General features: G+C 47.8%; 1 protein-coding gene across 8 annotated transcripts in view; it reads left to right on the top strand.

Annotated features, from left to right (window-relative positions):
* CLMN (calmin) overlaps nt 1-21,195 on the top strand; it is a 123,492-nt gene that overhangs the window by 76,517 nt on the left and 25,780 nt on the right. For all 8 annotated transcript variants that reach the window (XM_046647367.1, XM_046647365.1, XM_046647368.1 and 5 more), the window contains 5 exons: nt 2,281-2,376; nt 4,628-4,711; nt 16,873-16,965; nt 18,613-18,803; nt 20,813-21,006. In XM_046647367.1, the coding sequence (XP_046503323.1) occupies nt 2,281-2,376; nt 4,628-4,711; nt 16,873-16,965; nt 18,613-18,803; nt 20,813-21,006 (658 nt within the window). The remainder of the gene's footprint in view (nt 1-2,280; nt 2,377-4,627; nt 4,712-16,872; nt 16,966-18,612; nt 18,804-20,812; nt 21,007-21,195) is intronic.

Below are 21,195 nucleotides of genomic sequence, written 5' to 3'. Positions count from 1 at the left end.
ACCCTCAAGGCTCTCACGGGGAGGAGGCCTTCCCGGAGGAAGAGGGTGCCAGGGCCACAGCTCCACCGTGTTTCCAAGATTTTCCTTACTCTGGCCTTTCTTTCCTTTTCCTGGCTCTCTGGCTCGTTACACTTGCCGCCACCCCCATGCGTCCTGTCTCCTATGTGAACACCTCCTTCCATTGTACCCAGGAGCAGAGTGAGCACCCAGCCCAACTGTTGTAATGTTGCCAAAGGCCCCAGTTCCAAAAGCTAAACAGAGAATTCATGCCGGGGTCAGAGCTCATTAAAAATGCACGTTGCGGGACCCTGTTCCCTGAGAATCTGGGGCAGCAGGCACTAACCTTACTGCATTCAGGAGTTATTATCAAGCTTGTTTAGTCAACAGAGAGCTTTCTTCAAGCAAAGTCTTACCTATAACCCTAAATAAAGGCCGATAAGAGCTGAGCCTCTGATAAGGGGGTACAGTGGGTCAGCCTCCTTCACGCCCTGCGCCCCCATAGGGTGCCCTGAAGCCGCTCTGCTGACGCCCAGGGTTCGGGGAAACAGTTTGCAAATCCCTTCATTGGAGCATCTGACTATAAGTTACCGCCAGCCCCACGGACCCCAGGCTGCATCCAGCCAAGCTCTCGTTGGACACCGTGTTGGACAGCACAGCATCGGGTCACCTAGACTCTGGATCTCTCCAGGTGAAGCTCAGAGAGGAAAGCTGGGGTCCTCCTTCCCATGCAGGCCTTCTCCATGCTCCAGATCCTGTGTGGAGAGTTCTCTTTTCCCCCGGGAAGAGGGGAGAGCCCGGGTGAACTGGGGCTGCCACTGAATGACCCGGGGAACCCAGAACAAGAAGCAAGTGGGGCTGAGAGAGGGTAATTCAAGAGCCGTTCCATGAGGAGGGCCAGCTGAGGACATCCCCCTTGCACATTTCCAGCCGGGAGGTGTACAGCCCCTGGATGCAATGCCTTACTAGAGAGGGCCCCCCAAGACTCTGCAGGAAGGAAGCCACTTAATAGTAAGCTGGTTTTACTGATGCTGTTAATCTGGGAAGGTGCTTTTAATCTGTGGCAGACACTTTACCTGCATGATCCCATTCCATTTTGGCCTCTATCCTCTGGGACCTTGCAGATGAGGACTCTCAGGCCCAGGGGGTTAAGGAAAACCCCCAAGGGCAAGTCCTTGTTGAGGGCAGACGCTGGATTTGAACTCAGTCGTGTTGCTTCTCTCGGAACAGGTGAAAGGTGCGTCTTGAGACAACATTGGTTCATCTCAAGAAGCCTGGATTTGTGGAGGAACAGAGGGCGTGGCATTCAGCTGATTAACTTTTTTATACAATTTTAATTAGTTTGATTTGTTATAAAGAGCATGTGTTGCTTTGATAGCTAAACATAGAAATGTGTATGAGCTTGTACATATAAATCAGCCTCTCAACCTTTGAGTTCCCGATGGACCTACACGCTTGGGGGTGGAAGGAATTCTCTCCCGCTCCCGACCATCAGCCGTTCAGTGGGCCCGCTGTGTGTCCATCCACCCTCCACTCCCTCTCGAGTCACTCACAGCAGCCACCCACCTGGCTTCCTCTGCCGAGGGGCCCCCCCTCCAGACCTGGACCAAATATTGATGAAGTGACAACGGGCACCTCAGGCAGGCGCACCCGTGGAGACTGAGCGGGTCCTGAAGGTGGGGGGCCCTGCCAACACCCCAACTGAGGCCAAGAGGGTCACTGACCAGGGTCACGTCATCACGGTGGGATCCAGGCTGCCCTCGTGTTCAGCCCGTGTGTCCTGACGAGGAAGCAGGACTATACCAGAGAGGTGACCTGACCGAACACTGGGCATGCCACCCAGCCTCTTGGAACCTGTTTCCCCAAATCTGAGGTGAAGGGCTTGCACTAGCTAGCTTCCTATGAGCCATGCTTCCAGAATTATTTTACTCTGTGGAAGGCTGTAACCAAGACATGCATTTCTTTCTCTCCTCAAGGAGGAATGTGGATGTGATCTACTTTGGGGGTCTGATATCCCAGATTAGCAGGGTCCCCACGGGTCTCTTGTTCAGTTGGCTGCCTGATGCTGAGTCCCACCCGCCCTCCCCCCGGCCGCGCTCCAGCTCACCTCCCGCCTGGCACCACCTTCAGGGACATGGGCTCACTCCCTCCTTGGGCGGGCCTTGCTGCCCGGCTGTAGGTGGGTCTGGAAGTCTGGACACTTTGTCTTGAGTGAAACCTGCAGCCCTGAAGTTCTTGTGTGGATGCCACAGGTCACTAATCTTTCTTCACCTTCTTCCACAGTGCGACCCACCTCTGGAAGTGAAAGATCTGTTCATTGATATACAAGATGGCAAAATCCTAATGGCTTTGTTAGAAGTCCTGTCTGGGCGAAATCTGGTACGTACGTCATAGAAGCGTCGGGAGGAAATAAGATGCGAAGGAGAACAGTGCTGGAGGTTTCTTTCCAATACTGATCTATATGCGTGTACACATTCCTGGCCATAAGTAAGTCCTGTGGCAGGAAACCTGGCAGGTGACATTCCTTTCCCAGGGACTAAGAGTGATATTGTGGATAACCAAGCAGTATCTTTCTTTTTTCTTTTTTAGCAAATATACTTTAGTAAGTAAGTAAACAAGTAAATAAATGCTCAGTCTTTTCTGAGTCCTTTAAGGCTATAGATGGGAACGAGATCATTAAAGTTTAGCTCACCAGTGATTTTATTAATTAGAATGATAGCTAAGAATCAGGAAGATGGAGGAGAAAGACCTCATACCAACCAAATTCTATTATCCATCCCAAAGCGAAATCTAGAACTGCTGGCTTCTAGAACCTTCTTATAAGTATGACTGAAGTTGAATTGAAGCAGCTGGTCTTGAGGTTCATGAGCGGGAATGAATCCCACTTTGGCTCCTTGCAGACGTCCCCCTGTTGCGTGTGTCTGCTGTGTGCAGTTCGGTCCTCTTTCTCCCCTGCACAGAGCAGCGTTTCTCAGCCTCAGCACTGTTGACATTTGGGCCGGATCGTTCTCTGTCGTGGGGCTGTCCTGGGTGTTGCAGGATATGTGACGGCATCCTTGGTCTCTACCCACTGGATGCCAGTAGCACCCCCAGGTGTGACAACCAAAAACGTCCCTAGACATTGCCAGACGTCCCCTGAGGGGGCACGGTGATTTGGCCAAAATGCCAGCAGTGTCGATGGTGAGAAACCCTGCTCTGGAGTCAGGTGTTTGATTTGGCCTGAGTGACCCATGGTGGCCAATAGAGAGGTGCGGTGATGGAGTCCAGCTCTCCCAACCCGCAGCTCAGCCCGGCCGGGCCTCTCCGGATCTATGTTCAAAGTCAAGGGCCCCTACTCTGTCCTCAGATCTATTGTAGCTGGAGTCTTATCACACCCTTCACCCTTCCCGTCTTTGCTGTCCCAGTAGCAAAATGGGAGATGCCCGTTAGCCGCACCCCAAGGGGCTGTGCACAGTTACGTGATGAATCCCAATGAAGGCTGCACCCGTTGCAGTAAACATAGCATTTGGTTTCTTAGCAGATCTAGCAATGAGCCAGCAGCGTCGTTCCCAAAGGGCTTCCTGAAAAACTGTATTGAAGTCCCTCGTTCTGTGTTCCCGGCAACACAGGCTCCCACTCTGTGGCCCGAGCACTGGGCGATGCTGCCATGTCCCTGATGGGCCTCGGTTAAGAGTCTTTGATTCTGGAGCCCCGCTGGGAACAGGCCTTCTCTTCCCCACCAGCCCTGCCTGGCGGTTCCCACCTGGTGGAGCTGACGCCACGGGTTTGCTTTGTTGCGTAAACCATCCACCTGGAGGAGCCTCAGTGAGCTTCAGTTCAGGATGAGCTGTGTGATGCTGCTCCCAGGACTGACAGCTGACGGCTGAGTCAGCTTCTCCAGCACCTGTCTCGCTTTCTGTGTGCCACACTCTGTTTCTCTCTTTCTCCCTCTCTCCATCTCTCTCTGTCTTTTTCTCTGTCTTTGTCTCTGTCTGTCTCTCTGCCTCTGTATCTCTGCCTCTATCTTTCTCCCTTTGTCTCTCTCTTTCTTTGTCTCTCTCCCTCCTCCTCTCTCATTCTCTTCCCCTCTCTCTCTCCCCCTCTCTCACCTCACCCCCGCTCTCTGTCTCCTTCTTCCTTTCTCCCTCTCTCTCCCTCCCCCTCTCTCCTGCCCTCCCTCTCCTCCTCTCTCCCCCACGCCCAGACCTGGGATAACTGTCCACAAAGCTCTTGACCAGAAACCAGAAACGTCTGCTGGTTGGGGAGGGACTCGGAGGATGATTTAGGGGCTGTGTGGTGACGCCCCCAGCGGACGCCCCCTGCCCTGACAGAAGCCATTAGCGCAGCAGACGTGTCACTGCAGGTCTCTGCAGGAGGGAGGGGTATCCAAAGCCAGGAACTGGGTCCGAGAGAAAAATATGACGACTCTGTCCCTCGTTTAACCCACTTGGGTCCCCTCCATTCACCAACTCGAGTGAGTTAGCTCCCAGGAACCATAAATAAGGGGTGGGTTTCAGCTCTGAGCCCCTAACTTCCTCTTGAGATTCATATGAAAAAGGTACAGAATAAGAAAAACACACCCAGCGGCACCCCTGGGCATTGAGCGCCTCTGTTGGTTTCACTGCTCGTTTTGCTCTGTTTTGTGTTACAGCTGCATGAGTACAAATCCTCGTCCCATCGTATTTTTCGGTTGAACAACATAGCGAAAGCACTTAAGTTTTTGGAAGATAGCAATGTGAGTATTTGAAACACATCTTGTAGACACGGGCTTTCCTGTGACGAAAAGGATGTAATTTGAAGTGCTGGTCGCACAAGAAGCGTGTAAAGGGGACCCTGCTAAAATGGTCATATTAAACTAAGTTTACATGTAGTGGAACTCACTCAGCTAATCCAGCAGTTGGAGTGATAGTCCCTGACTCCCCCCGCCCCGCCCCTCTGTGTCCGTCAGGATGAAAACTCCGATGGACATCCAGTCATGGGAAGGACGGAACAGCTGACTGGCTCTCAGATCCTTAGAACTTAGTTGACATTTTCTTTTTCATTCCTTTGAATAAGGGTACAGTGAGCAAGTCAGAGTGTGAAACTTTCTCTTAGAACTCAGAATGTTGGAGAAGCAAAGAGGAAAAGGGGCTAAATGAGCCAGGGGAAAATTACAAAATTCTCCCCTCTTTGGTAGAACCTTCTAGACTTAAATTCGCTTTTTCTGTCTTTTGATCTCGGATTCATGTCCTTCAAAAATGAGAAGGGGTAACCCTAGAGGGGTGAAATTTCCAGAGCTCCGCTTGCATTAATTTCCACCAGTTAGTCTGGGGAAAACCCTGAGCATCAGCGTGGATGGTGAAGCTTCATCTGATTCACTCGGGGCTCTTGATGGGAAGCAGTAGAAGCTGACCTTGGCTGGGGGAAGCAGGCAAGGAATCGGATGGAAGGATGCTGAGTAGGGCACAGAATAACTTGAAGGGCCGGAGAGTCAGGGATGGAACCTGGGGATGCCAGGCCTGCGGTGCCCCCTCAACCTGCTGCCCCCGCTGCCTCTGGGAGAAGGACATCACTGCCGCCACCATGGGCCCTGGAATGAACTCCATGACACACGTTCAGATCCAGAGGCCTGGGCTGCCAAGCCTGGACCACTGCCCACACCCCAGCTGCCAAGTGGGGAGGGGAAACACCTTTGGCTTCTGAAGGGGGAGGTGGGCTGGCTCTGCCTGCCATACTGTGGGGAAAGCCCCAGACTTGGGAGGGAGTTCAGATGTGGCAGCCACAAGCCCAGCAGAGTTCATAGCAGCATCATTGACAGGAGCCAAAAGGTGGAAGCAACCCAAATGTTCACCAATGGATGAATGGGTAAACAAAATGCAGTATATCCATACAATGGAATATTATTCAGCCATGAAAAAGAATGAAGTACCAGTACAGGCTACAGCATGGATGCACCTTGAAAACATGAAAGATGGCAGATATGGAGGACCACTTATTCTATGATTCCATTCCTATGAATTATCCAGGACAAGGAAATCTCTAGAGACAGAAAATAGATTAGTGGTTGCTTAGGGTTGAGGGGGGATGGGGGATTATGAGGGTGATAGATAAAGAGTATAGGGTTTTTTCTGAGGTGATGAAAACGTTCGAAAATTGACTGTGGTGTTTCCGGTGTCAAGAAGATCGTGTAGGTGGACTCTGAACTCACCCCCTCCCATGGACTCAACAAATTTACGGCTACTTTTGGAACAATTACTCCTGAGAGAGAACTGAAAACTGGGTAAAAAGAACACGCACAACAAGGGACAGTGCTGACTGAGGCGGAAGAGGCAGGAATTCCTTCCTGGAGAGGAAAAAGCAACGTCCAAGCCATAGCACTTCATGGCCAGCCAGGAGCAATCTTAAGCCACATAGAGGATCAGCCCCACTTTCCAAACCTGAAACAATTGTGTGCTCCCATGCCCGGGGCTGGCCCCACTACGCTGCAATCCTGAGAGAGCTGACAACAGCCTTGCAAGCTGGAGACCTACAGCAATTGTCAGCCCCTGAGCCTATCAGCCAGCCACACTGGGTGCCTACCCACTTAATAGAAAAACTGCAACAGGAATGTGCTATTAGACCTCCCAGCCAACTGCACTGGGGCTGCCCATGCTCAAGAAAGTCACTGAAGGGACCATAGCAGCTGCACACCGCTGAGCATTACAACCATCCCGCAAGGGGGACAACCTAGCCTCCCTGTGCACCTGCAGCAAGAGCAACCCTACCACAACAGAAGGACACATGTAGCCCACACAAGGCAGGGGACACTCCTGGAACATTTGGAACTGGTGACAAGAGGAAAGCACACTGCTGGGCCGCATAGGGCATCTCTTACATAAGCCCATTTCTCCAAGATCGGAAGACATAGCTGATCTACCTAAAACGTAGATATAAACACAGAGAAAGAGGCAAAATGAGGAGACAAAGGAATATGTTCCAAACAAGGGACCAGGAAAAATCTACAGAAAAATAACCAAATGAAACAGAGATAAACAATCTACCTGACAAAGAGTACAAACTAATAGTTATAAGGATGCTCACTGATCTTGGGAGAAGACTGGATGAACTCAGTGAGAACTTCAACAAAGAATTGGAAAATATAAAAAAGAACCAAATTCACTAGAGGGACTCAATAGCAGAGTAGATGATACAGAAGAACAGGTCAGTGAGCTGGTTGAAAGACTAGAGGAAATTACCAAGCTGAACAGATAAAAGAAAAAAGAATTAGGGGCCAGCCCTGTGGCCAAGTGGTTAAGTTTGCATGCTCCACTTGGGCAGCCCAGGGTTTGCTAGTTCGGATCCTGGGGGTGGACCTACACACCACTCATCAGGCCATGCTGTGGCAGCATCCCACATAGAAGAACTAGAATGACCTACAACTAGGATATACAACTATGTACTGGGGCTTTGGGGAGAAAAAAAAAGGAACATTGCAACAGATGTTAGCTCAGGGCCAATCTTCCTCACCAAAAAAATAGTAAAAAAAAAAAAAAAAAGGATTAAAAGGAACAAGGACAGGGGTTGCACAGTGGTTAGGTTTGCGCACTCTGATTCCACGGCCCAGGGATTGCTGGTTCGGATCCTGGGTGTAGACCTACACACTGCTTATCAAGCCATGCAGTGGCAGGCATCTCACATATAAAGTACAGGAAGATGGGGACATGAATGTTAGCTCAGGGCCAGTCTTCCTCAGCAAAAAGAGGAGGATTAGTGGCAGATGTTACCTCAGGGCTAATTTTCCTCAAAAAAAATAAATAACAAGGACAGTCTAAAGGACCTCTGGGACAACATCAAGTACACTAATATCCATATTGTAGGTGTCCCAGAAGGAGAAGAGAGAGACAAAGGAGCAGAGAATCTATTTGAAGAAATAATAGCTGAAAACTTTCCTAACCTAAGGAAGGAAACAGACATCCAGGTACAGGAAGCACAGAGAGCACCAAACACGATAAACACAAGGAGGCCCACACCAAGACACATTGTAATTAAAATGTCAAGAATGAAAGGCAACAAGTTACAGACAAAGGAAACCCCATGAGGCTATCAGCTGACTTCTCAGCAGAAACCTTACAGGCTAGACGGGAGTGGCACTATATATGTAAAGAACTGAAAGGAAAAAACCTACAGCCAAGAATACTTTACCCGACAAGGTTATCATTCAGAATGGAAGGAGAGGTAAAGAGTTTCCCAGGCAAGCAAAAACTAAAGGAGCTTATCACCTAGAAATCAGCCTTACAAGAAATGCTGAAGGGACTTATTTAAGTGGAAAAGACCACAAATAGGAATAAGAAAATTATCAAAAAAAAAAAAACAAAACAATAAAACCACGAGTAAAGGCAAATATACAGTAAAGTTAGCAGATCAACCACCTATGAAGCTAATATGAAGGTCAAAAGACAAAAGTACTAAAATTATCTATTTCCACGATCAGAGGGTAATGGATACACATACACAAAAAATAAGTTAGATATGATATCAAAAACATAAAATGTGGGGCCGGCCCCGTGACCGAGTGATTAAATTCGCGCGCTCCGCTGCAGGTGGCCCAGTGTTTCATTGGTTCGAATCCTGGGTGCGGACATGGCACTGCTCATCGAGCCACACTGAGGCAGCGTCCCACATGCCACAACTAGAAGGACCCACAACTAAGAATATACAACTATGTACCAGGGGGCTTTGGGGAGAAAAATAAAATCTTAAAAAAAAACATAAAACGTGGGAGGAGAATAGTAAAAGAGTAGAGCTTTTAGCAAGAGGTCAAGCTTAGGAGACTATCAGCTTAGTATAGATTGCCGTATACGTAGTTTATTATAAATGAACCTCATGGTAATCACAAACCAGAAACCTGTAATAAATATACAAAAAATTAAGAGAAAGGATCCCCAACATAATACTAAAGAAAGCCATCAAACCACAAGGAAATAGAGCAAGAGAAGAAGAAAGGAACAGAGAACTACTAAAATATCCAGAAAAAAAGTAACAAAATGGCAATATGTACATTCTTATCAATAGCTACTTTAAATGTCAATGGACTAAATGCTTCAATCAAAAGACATAGGGTGGGGGGCCAGTCCTGTGGCTGAGTGGTTGGCGTTCCACACACTCTGCTTCAGAGGCCTGGGTTCACAGGTTCAGATCTCCGGTGTGGACCTGCTCCACTTGTCAGCCATGCTGTGGAGGCATCCCACATACAAAATAGAAGAAGATTGGCACAGATGTTGGCTCAGGGCTAATCTTCCTCACCAAAAAAAAAAAAAAAAGACATAGGGTGGCTGATTGGATAAAAAAACATGACCCATATATATGTTGCATACAAGAGACAAACTTTAGACCTAAAGGTACTCAGAAACTGAAAGTGAAGGGATGGAAAAAGATACTCCAGGCAAATGGCAATGAAAAGAAACCTGAGGTAGCAATACTTAGATCAGACAAGATAGACTCTGAAACAAAAACTGTAACAAGAGACAAAGAAGGGCACTATGTAATGATAAAGGGAACAATCCAACAAGAGGATATAACACATGTAAATATCTATGCAACCAACATAAGAGCACCTAAATATATAAAGCAACATAAAAGGAGAAATAGACAGCAACATAATAATAGTAGGGGACTTTAACATTCCATTTACACCAATGAGTAGCTCATCCAAACAGAAGATCAATAAGGAAACGCTGGCCTTAAATGACACATTAGACCAGATGGACTAAGTAGATATATACAGAACATTCCATCCAAAAACCACAGAATACACATTCTTTTCAAATGCCCATGGAACATTCTCCAGGACAGGTCACATATTAGGCCACAAAACAAGTCTCAATAAATTTAAGAAGATTGAAATCATGCCAAGCATCTTTTCTGACCACAACGGTATGAAACTAGAAATCAACTACAGGAAGAAAATCGGAAAAGCCACAAAAATGTGGCGATTAAACAAAATGCTACTGAACAGCGATTGGGTCAATGAAGAAATCAAAGGAGAAATAAAATACCTGGAGATAAAAGAAAATGAAAACACAACATGTCACAATTTATGGCGTACAGCAAAAGTGGTTCTAAGAGGGAAGTTTATAGCAATACAGGCCTACCTCAACAAACAAGAAAAATCCCAAATAGACAATCTAATAGTGGACAGAAAGAACTGGAAGAAGAAGAACAAACAAAGCCCCAAATCGGTAGAAGGAAGGAAATAATAAAAATCACAGCAGAAATAAATGAAGTAAAGCTTAAAAGGTAGAAAAAATCAATGATCAGTTTCGCCATCAGCCTGGTTCTTTGAAAATATAAACAAAATTGACAAACTTTAGCTAGACTCACTAAGAAAAAAAGGGGGAAGGCTCAAATAAATAAAATCAGAAATGGAAGAGGAGAAATTACGATGCACACCTCAGAAATACAGAAGATTATAAGAATACTGTGAAAAGCTATACGCCAACATACTGGACAATCTAGAAGAAATGGATAAATTCTTAGAATCATGCAACCCTCCAAAACTGAATCAAGAAGAAATAGAGAATTTGAATAGACCAATGACCAGTAAGGAGATTGAAACAGTGATCAAAAACCTCCCCAAAAATAAAAGTCCAGGACCAGATGGCTTCCCTGGTGAATTCTACCAATCATTCAGAGAAGGCTTAATACCTATCCTTCTCAAACTCTTCCAAAAACTTGAAGAGGAGGGGAAGCTTCCTAATTCATTCTGTGAAGCCAACTTTACCCTAATACTAAAACCAGACAAAGGCAGCACAAAAAAAAGAAAACTATAGGCCAATATCACTGACAAATATCAATGCAAAAATCCTCAACAACATACTAGCAAGTTGAACACAATAGCACATTAAAAAGATCATATGTCATGATCAAGTGGGATTTATTTCAGGGACGCAGGGATGGTTCAACATCCCCAAATCAATCAACGTGATACACCACATTAACAAAATGAAGAATAAAAATCACATGATCATCTCAATAGATGCAGAGAAAGCATTTGACAAGATACGGCGCCCATTTATGATAAAAACTCTGAATAAAATGGGTACAGAAGGAAAATACCTCAACATAATAAAGGCCATATATAACAAACCCACAGCTGACGTTCTCAATAGAGAAAAAGTGAAAGCTATCCCTCTAAGAACGGGAACCAGATAAGGCTGCCCACTTTCACCACTTTTATTTAACATAGTATTGGAAGTCCTAGCCAGAGCAATCAGGCAAGAAAAAGAAATAAAAGGGATCCAAATTGGAAAGGAAGAAGTGAAACTGTCATTATTTGCAGATGACATGATTTTATATATAGAAAACCCTAAAGAACCACCAAAAAACTTTTAGAAATAATAAACGAATATAGTAAAGTCACAGGATACAAAATCTACATACAAAAATCAGTTGCTACACTAACAATGAAGTGGCAGAAAGAGAAATTAAGAATATAATCCCACTTACATTGCAACAGCAAGAATAAAATACCTAGGAATAAACTTCACCAAAGAGGTGAAAGATGTGTACACTGAAAACTGTAAAACATTGTTGAAAGAAACTGAAGAAGACACAAAGAAATGGAAAGATATTCCATGCTCCTGGATTGGAAGAATTAACACAGTTAAAGTGTCCATACTTCCTAAAGCAACCTACAGATTCAACGCAATCCCTGTCAAAGTTCCAAGGACAATTTTCACAGAAATAGAACAAAGAATCCTAACATTTATATGGAACAACAAAAGACCCTGAATAGCCAAACGAATCCTGAGAAAAAAGAACAAAGCTGAAAGTATCACACTCCCTGATTTCAAAATATACTACAAAGCTATAGTAATCAAAACAGGATGGTACTGGCGCAGAAACAGACACACAGATCAATGGGACAGAATCAAGAGTCCAGAAATAAACCCACACATCTATGGACAGCTAATTTTTGACAAGGGAGCCCAGAACATTCAGTGGAGAAAGGAGAGTCTTTTCAATGAATGGTGTTGGGAAAACTGGACACCCACATGCAAAAGATTGAAAGTAGACCATTCCCTTACACTATGCACAAAAATCAACTCAAAATGGATTAAAGACTTGAATTCAAGATCTGAAACCGTAAAAATTCTAGAAGAAAACATAGTACACTCTTCAACATCGGTCTTAGCAGCATCTTTTCAAGTACCAGGTCTGACCAGGCAAGGGAAACAATAGAAAAAATAAGCAGTAGGACTCTATCTAACTAAAAAGCTTCTGCACAGCAAAGCAAACCATCAACAAAACAAAAAGATAAGCTAACAATTGAGAGACGATATTGGCAAACTATATATCTGATAAGGGGTTAATACCCAAAATATATAAAGAACTCATACATCTCAACAACAAAAAAACTAACAACCCAATTAAAAAATGGGCAAGAGATCTGAACAGACATTCTCCAAAGAAGAAATACTAATGGCCAACAGGCGCATGAAAAGATGTTCAACATCACTTACTATCAAGGGAAATGCAAATCAAAACTACAATATGATATCACTTCGAGGCCGTCAGAATGGCTGTAATTAACAAGACAGGAAGCAAGTGTTGGAGAGGACGTGGAGAGATGGGAACCCTCATACACTGCTGGTGGGAGTGCAAACTGGTGCAGCCACTATGGAAAACAGTATGGAGATTTCTCAAAAGATTTAGGGTAGAACTACCATATGATCCAGCTGTTCCACTGCTGGCTATTTATCCAAAGAACATGAAAACACAAATGTGTAAAGATATACGCACCCCTACGTTTATCACAGCACTATTCACAACAGCTAAGACTTGGAAGCAACCTAGGTGCCCATCAAGGGACGAATGGATAAAGAAGATGTGGTATATATACACAATGGAATACTACTCAGCCATAAAAAAGGTGACATCTTGCCATTTGTGACAACATGGATGTGTTTTACACATCCATGTATGTATACACGCTTAAGTGTATTGTGCTAAGTGAAATAAGTCAGGGGGAGAAAGTCAAATACCATATGATCTCACTCATAAACAGAAGATAACAACAGTAACAAACACAGAGAGATGGAGATTGGATTGGTGGTTACCAGGGGAAGGTGGGGAGTGAGGAAGCAGAAAGGGGTCATTAAGCACATGTGGATGGTGATAATGGTAATTAGTCTTTGGGTGGGGGAACATGATGTAATCTACACAGAAGTCAAAATATAATGATATACACCTGAAATTTGTGTAATGTTATAAACCAATGTTAATGCCATAACAAAAAGAAAAAAATTAAAATTAAATTGACTGTGGTGACACTTGCACATATCTGTGAATATGCTAAAAACCATTGAATTGTATACTTTACATGGGTGAATTGAATGGAATGTGAATTTTATCTCAATAAAGCTGTTTTTAAAAAAGTGCATCACACTGACGCTAGAACGGCTGGCCTCTCTGCAGACTCAGTTTTGCCATCAGCCTCGGCTCTCGTGGCAGTTCAGAGCCTGGGTCCTGCTGTGGCTTGCCATCCTGGAAGATTTATGTGGATTCTCTGAGCCTCAGTTTCCACATCTGTAAAATTGAAGTAGTAAAAACCGAACCTACCCAGAGCCTTGTCGAGGACTGACTGCCCGTCCAGGTAGAGGGGCAAATCGCCTCCCACTGCCCAGGGCCAGGACTCCGTCGCCTGCGGTTCTCTGTCCTTCCCCACCGCCCCCCACCAACCGCGGCCTGCCCCTGGAAGGGAGTGTTAGGCGTGGCTGCTCCGAGCAGTGTCCATGCCCGAATTCCAAAGGAGCCTTGTTTGTGTGATAACACGGAGCTTGGAACAACTGTCTGGGATACTCATTGCTCCTCCTTCCAGCTTCGACTCCTAAGTAATTTCCTCCTCTGTCAGCTGCCTGTGTTGATGGGTTTGTAATGTCGGCAATGCTCTCCCACTGCATTTGTCCGAGTCACCCACGGAGCTCGTAGGTTGGCTTCCAACGGTTCGGGGCATGCTTACCAAGTGTCTCCTGTGGGCCTGGGGCTGCGCTCAGTGTTGGGGACACGCAGCTGCAGTAGAAGCACATCTGTGCCTTCAAGGAGCTTAGAGTCTGGCAGAAGAGACCCCATATGGACAGTGTGTGCTCCACCTCATACCAGGGGCTTGAAGAGGAGCAAATGAATATGCCCAGGTGGGACACCATGCACAGGCGTGGCGGTGCGGAAGTGCTCACTGGAGGCCTGGCTGCCTGTAGTTCATCCCAGAATGCTCCCAAACTGTCTGCAACAGCTGTCTCACAGTACATAGAACAGGAAAGCGCCCCCTCTTCATTTTTCATTTAAAAACCTGGAAATATTCCAAACGTGGCTGTGTTATGCAGCTTTGCACCCCATTTGGGTTCATTTGCCAGGCAGGTAAGACAGGTGAATGGCCCCATGGGGAGCTGAGTGCGGGTGGGTGAGATAGAGCGAAACAGGCATTTCAGAGGCAGCCTCCACCCCATCCCCAGAATCCACAACTGCTCCTGGGCTCTTACTGGCCCCTTCCTATCCCACTGCCCAGCTCGAGGAGGGACAAGCCACAGTGGCTCTGCTGGGACAAAGAAAGTGCCCGGAACTGGGTGATTGATGCTAAACAGGTGCCAGGAGGCGCAGCGTCAGGTCCCGTCTGCCCCAGGATTCAGACGTTGTTAGACGCGGCTGGCCCGTGTCCCTCCGTCTCTCACACAACTGTGCATCCCAGAGCATAGCGTTCACTCTGAGTCAGAGACCGGCTGCTCCACGGGACCAGCTCTGTGACCTCCATCAAGTCATTCAACCTTTCTGAGCCTCGGCTTCCTCATCTATGAAATGAGTATATTATGACCATTAAATGAACTAACCCATGAAAACCTCTCAGCAGGAAGTCAGGGCTCCACAGCGGAAGGCATTATGAGATGACCCTTATCACTGCCCCACGCTCGATGGGCCAGCCAGAGGGGGAGGAGGAATATCCCATGAGCCTGTTGGTCCACTTGTCAGTGTGGTGAAAACAGCAGGGCTGGGGGAACAGGAGGAGGAGGACGTTGTCCCTGAAGCTTCTGGCTGTCACATTATTCAGCATGGAGAACCAGACGGCAGCTGGGCGCCCACGACAAGGTCTTCAGGAATATCTGCTCCTTGGGGCTTTGGACCACCTGCAATTACCACCTTCGCTCGTGCTTTATTCTCCAAATGGCCTTCGCGAGAACTGCTGCCCCCCGCCCACCCCTCTCCGGCCTCCCGTCCTATTCATGGCGTCCCTCCAGAGCAGCTCTGTCATTTTCTCCCTTAGGAATGTTTCCCGTGACCCTCAGCTCCGAGGGCCATGCTGGGCTCCCTCCAGATGGGAGTGAAGCCTGGGATGATCACCTTAACTAACCGCTTTGATTCCCCGGCACTGGAATGTGTTCATAAGCCACAAAAATGGAGGGGCTGTGGGAGCAGAGGTTCAGGAGACGAGCTGGCCGCGTATCCCAGGTGATTCATCACACGGGACGTGTGCCCGTGACGAATGCGCATGAAAATTGGACCTGGATTTGATCGGCTGTGCTGTTCACAGTACTGACAACTTCCTTCCTGACTCCAGCCTGCCAGAGATGATGAGCTCGTGCTGTTCTAAATTACAGTTTTGGCATCAGCCTGGAACAGACCTGAGCCTGGGAACGCAGGAGTCTCTCCATCGATTAGGAACGCCCAGGTCCTAGTGATTGGTGTTGTCAGAAACCCCTGATAAACTGATAGGATCAGAGACCTTAAAAAGCCCCGAGGGAAAGGAAGAAAAGACTGTGTGAGATGCTTTCCTCGTGTTTTCTCTCCCAGCCTCCCTGGCAGAATTTCACAGCGTAGATTTGAAAGTCTCCCTTGACTTAGTTTACTTCTACTCTCTTCCTCCTAAAGAATGGGTTTTACATTTGTAAATGGTTGTGAAGAATGAAGAAGATGATGATGTGGTGGAGACGGATATGCCTGCCAAGTCTTAAATATTTACCCTCTCGCCCTTCACAGAAGTTTCCAGATCTCTGATCGATGGACTCAGATTTTGTTTGCAGAATAAAATGATGACTTAGGGCTGTGGTCCTCAGACGGGAGCCTGCATCAGAATCACGTGGGGCGCTGGTTAAAATGCAGACTGCCAGGCCCCACTCCCAGAGTTTCCGATGGAATAGGTCTCGGGGAGAATTTGCATTCTGAGAAGTTCCCAGGCAGTCAGTACTGATGCTGCAGGTCCAAGGACCGCACTTTGAGAATCAGTGCCTCAGGGATTCACCAAGAGCGTCCTCCTGGGGTCAGAAAATAGTTAAATAGGTCATCTCCTAAGGGTTTCTCAAACAGGCATATTTTAAGCAATCAGTAGGCTATTGTGGAATGATGCAGAAGCTCTGGGTGTCAGCCCCATCCCAACACGCTTTCTAATTAGCAATGGATAATTATCTCGCCCATCGTGGTCCGTGATTGCTGACGTGGGTGCTCTGCGTTTGTCCAACGACGTGTTAAATCTGCAGGTTTGGTGGTGGTGGTGTAGCCTGCAGACAGACCTGGGGGCACTGACCATCCCTCCTTGGGAGAGAATGACAGACCTTACTAGCTGTGTGACCCTGGGCGTGTGACATTTGACCTCTCTGGAGTTACCTCACCTGAAATAGAGAGATAAAAGAAGTACCTACATTGTGGGGTTGTTGGGAGGACGAACTGAGTTAACACTTGTCAGGAGCTTAGAATGGTGTCTGCGCGTGGTAAGTGCAACGTGCGTGTTTCTCAAACACAGTTACACTTTTCCATGCTGGGTCCCTGAGATGGGGCTTGTGGGCAGCACCGAATGGAACAGATGAGAAAGAGAAACAGGCCCACAAGGGCATCAGAAAGTAACATTTCAACCCACTTGGACACCCCGTGAGCTCACGAATGGCTTCTCTCCAGGTCAAACTGGTTAGCATTGACGCAGCAGAAATAGCCGATGGAAACCCATCTCTGGTTCTCGGGCTGATATGGAACATAATCCTCTTCTTCCAGGTAAGAGAACTTTCTTTCTGTAACGTGTGGTAGCGATCTCCTTTAGAATCTTTAGCGTCTGCTCAGCACCAGCAGGAGAGTGGGATCCGGGGGGAGACAGGGAGCGGTAGTTCCTGACACATTTGGGCTTTTCTGTTTCCTGGAAAAGAAACAGAGGAATCTGGTGGCTGCAGATTTGGGTCCCTTTGATTTTAAATGTGGTGTGAGCTCTGTTCCCCAGAGGAGTGGCTCCATCCTCTTAGGACTTGAAGAGTGAAATATTTACTTCAAAAAATAATTTCGTTCTAAGTGTCACAAGAACTGGGGAAATACTTCCAACCCAAAATTGAATTTGGTAGAGTTACTTTCCTACAATAACTCAAGGGTTCGGCAGAGATGATTAAAGAGCCTGTAAAGAGAGTTCGGACAGTGGAAGGGGCAGCTGTGACAGGTGAGATCTTCTTTTTAATTGACCTCCCAAGAGGAGAAATGATCTGCACGGAGGGGACTTGCTGGGGCTTCTGGCTCCACGCTTGTGTTTCAGAGACAAACGAGCACAAACAAGGTTTGGAGACAACAGATCCAGTTCTGTGTGAGCCTTGACTTGAAAAACCACAGGCTCTCTCTCTCAGCCTCAGTTTCCACATCTGTGAAATGGGAGCAGTGGTCGTACTATGTGGTGAGCACTGAGAGATGCTGTATGGGAAAGCCCTTTGTCACCTGCACAGTGTCATGGACAGCTTTCGGTTACCGATGTTCCTTATTAAACTCCTTTAGATGCTGGAAACATCCTGAAAATGTGTAAGAAGTCAAGGCCTTGAATCCATCCCAGGTCTTCATTCATTCATTTAGCAAATGTCTGTTGAGTTTCTCCTGTGTGCCCGGCTCTGGACACACACGGCCCTGCCCTCATGACTCTCTGGGATCACAGACAAGTCAGTCTCATGTTATAGAAGTCAGGGCACAGGCCATGATCACGGTATGAGCAGAGAGTAGTAAGAGTGCTGAGTGGGGGCCACTCCCTCAGAGGGTCAAGGGGAGTAAGGAAAACATCCTGGAGGAAGGGACACCGGAGCTGGGTTTTGAAGATTGAGTAGGAGTGCCCTTGACCAGCGCTTCTCAGACTTTACTGTGCATACAGGTTGCCTGGGGGTGCTGTGGAAATGCAGATTCTGAAGTCGTGGGTCGGGGCAGGGCCTGGGGTTCTGCATTTCTCACAGGTGCCCCATTGATAGGAGCCATGTTTTGAGTGGCCAGGACTTCAGTGGTGGAGGGCTATCCAGGCAGCAGGACCAGGCTGGGCATAGGCAGTGGGGCTTGAAACAGCAGGATGCTTCCCGGCAGTGCTGGGCTGGGAGGGGACAGGTAGGCGGAGTCAGGTCAGGAAGACCTCGTGTGCGGTGCCCCGCTGGAGCCTGAGAGACCCCAGGAAGAGGTGATCTTTCCTGTGAGGGGTCCCTGTCCCCACTGCCAGCCACCTGACATGGCCAGGCTGCCATGGGGACTGCCCTGTCCCCTGACACATGGCCATCAGGAAGGGGCTTCTCCCTACCTGGAGAACCGCTTCTGCGTGAGCTGGTCCCTCAGCCAGGGTCTGCATGGCCTCGGGTCGGATGGGGGTGCATGCTGGATCTGTCTCTGGGGTCTGAAAGGCTATTTTCCTTCCAGATTAAGGAGCTCACGGGCAACCTCAGCAGGAACTCTCCATCTTCCAGCCTGTCACCTGGCTCGGGGGGCACAGACTCAGATTCTTCCTTCCCTCCCACACCCACCGCAGAGAGGAGCGCGGCGATATCGGTGAAAGACCAGAGGAAGGCCATCAGGACCCTGCTGGCGTGGGTGCAGAGGAAGACCAGGAAGTGAGTGCAGCCCGGGCCCCACCATCCCAGACTGTCATGAGGCCCCGGGAAGAGGACCCCCCTGGGGTGGGCGAAGGAGAGGGGCATTAGCCTCTGTTAAGTTGCATGCCGCTCAGGTGTCTGTGCTTCGTGTAGACTGCCCGGACAGGGGACGTGTGCCTTCTTCAGCGTCTGCACGCACAAAACTGTGTTTGAGGAATGCTTGGTTTGCAGAATGCTGATGAGAGCATTTGAATATAAATCCGAGGGGCGTTTGCCACGTTCAGTCCCAGAGTGGGGATGTCTCTTGGATCCTAATAACATGTCTGTGTTTCTTCTTAAGCTTCAGGGTATCTTTTTCAGAGTCTGTACCTGCTTAGAAACTAGTAACAGTAGAGGCTGTGACATACCAGAGTTAGGTCTGGCCTTTCCAAAACCGAGGCAGGTGAACTGGAGCAAAGCTCCCAGGCCAGCCGGCAAGGGCTTCCAGCAGCTTCATGTCAGGCCTTTACTGGCAGCTGGCCGACAGCCCCTGGGCCTCTGGGCCTCTGGGCCTCTGGGCCTCTGGGCCGTGGGCAGGGGTGGGTAGAAAGTTAGGCCACATGTGGCGAAAGCCACACCACCTTGGGGCCACCCCGGCTCTGCCAGCTCCAGACGGGGGAGATCCTGGTAAATCACTTACCTCTGGACGCCGCGTGTGCACGATGGTAACTTACCATTCACTGCCTTATAGGGATTTAGGATTAAATGAAATAAACTCCGTGAAAGCGCCTCGCACAATACCAGCACTTAACAAGCTCTTAAATGTCCTATGCCTTCTCCTCAGTGGATGGGAACAAAAGATGGAAGAAAAAAAACGATGGAAGAGAGGCTGGATCTTTGGAGTTTTGATTGAGGAGTCGAGCATGCCAGCATTGATTAACGGGATCAACAGTTAAATGTTGTTTAAAAATAAATCAACCCAAAGAGAGCTCGTTGCCAGGAGTTAGGGTGACGGTAAAGCCGAGGAAGTGTCCCTGGGAGGATGCAGCACTTCCGTACCTCCGTTGTGGCGGTGGTTCCAGGAATCTGTGCTTGTGATAAAATGCCACGGTAACGGATGCCACCCGCCGAGAATGAAACTGGGGACATCTGAATGAGGTCTGTGTTTTCAGCCACAGTCTTGTCCCAATGTCAGTGTCCTGGTCTTGATGACACGCCCTGGAGCTGTAAGGTGCTGTCATCCAGAGCCGCTGGGTGGAGGCTGCAAGGGTCTTTCTGGCCAGCTTTTGCTTCTTATGAATCTTAAGTGATTTCTAAATAAAAAGATGTTTGGATTTTTTTTTTTTTAGAGAGTTGGGAGATTGGTGGGGTCTCAGGGGATGGATTCTAGAGGAAATAGTGCCTGGAAAGATGACTGTCTTTGTCATTCACTTTTAAACTTTTAATTTATTTATATTAATAATGATATTCGCTGCCACTCAGTGGGTGGCTTCCGTGTGCCACCTACATTGCACACTAGGTTGTCCACGTGTCGTGGCCGTTCTTGTGGGTTCAACCTAATACCTCCCCCACAGCGGCCAAGAGGTCACAGCGAGATGACCCCTGTTTTATAAGTGAGAGATCTAGGCTCCTAGGGGACGTGACTTGCCCCAGGCTACAGCTCTGGAAGCACAGAGGGGCAGCCGTGGTGTGAACGTGGCTCCTTCTAGCTCCGCTTTGATTGCACAGCGCATCCTCATTTGCTGCATTTTGAATATCACTGACCAAATGAGCAGTGTATAAAATTGCCCCTTCATATACCTGGGAATTGGGGAACACAGGTCCTATTTTGCCTCTCTGTGCATCATCTCTTCTGATTCTGTTGCTCCAGAAACGGAAATATGAATGGTTCGATCCAGCTCTCCCAGGGTCAGGGCCTGGGGTGTCTTTGCCTGGCAAGCTCGCAGCTCCTGGACCCACTTGGAGGCCAATGAGGGTGCTGCGAGCTGACCTCCTTATCATGAAGTGTGTTTACTAACCTGCCTCATGGCCGCTGCGGCTTTCCTCAGGTATGGCGTGGCGGTGCAGGACTTTGCGGGCAGCTGGAGAAGTGGGCTGGCCTTCCTGGCTGTGATCAAGGCCATCGACCCCAGCCTGGTGGACATGAAGCAGGCCCTGGAGGACTCCATGCGGGAAAATCTGGAGAAGGCTTTCCGCATCGCGCACGACGCCCTCCACATCCCCAGGCTTCTGGAGCCCGAAGGTACCAGTGGTTCTCTCTCTTTCCGTTTAATAATTTGTATTACATGTGTAATACATGCTGTCCATGTAGAAAATTTGGAAAATGCAGAAAAGCCTAATGAAGACATTTTTATATCCCCTATATTCCTACCACCAAGATCATTTTTCCAGTATCCTTCTATGCATCAAATTATAATTTTTTTACATAATT

This window comes from Equus quagga, chromosome 20 (assembly GCF_021613505.1).
Source record: "Equus quagga isolate Etosha38 chromosome 20, UCLA_HA_Equagga_1.0, whole genome shotgun sequence".
Taxonomy (NCBI): domain Eukaryota; kingdom Metazoa; phylum Chordata; class Mammalia; order Perissodactyla; family Equidae; genus Equus; species Equus quagga.
This window is presented reverse-complemented; position numbering and strand designations above follow the sequence as displayed.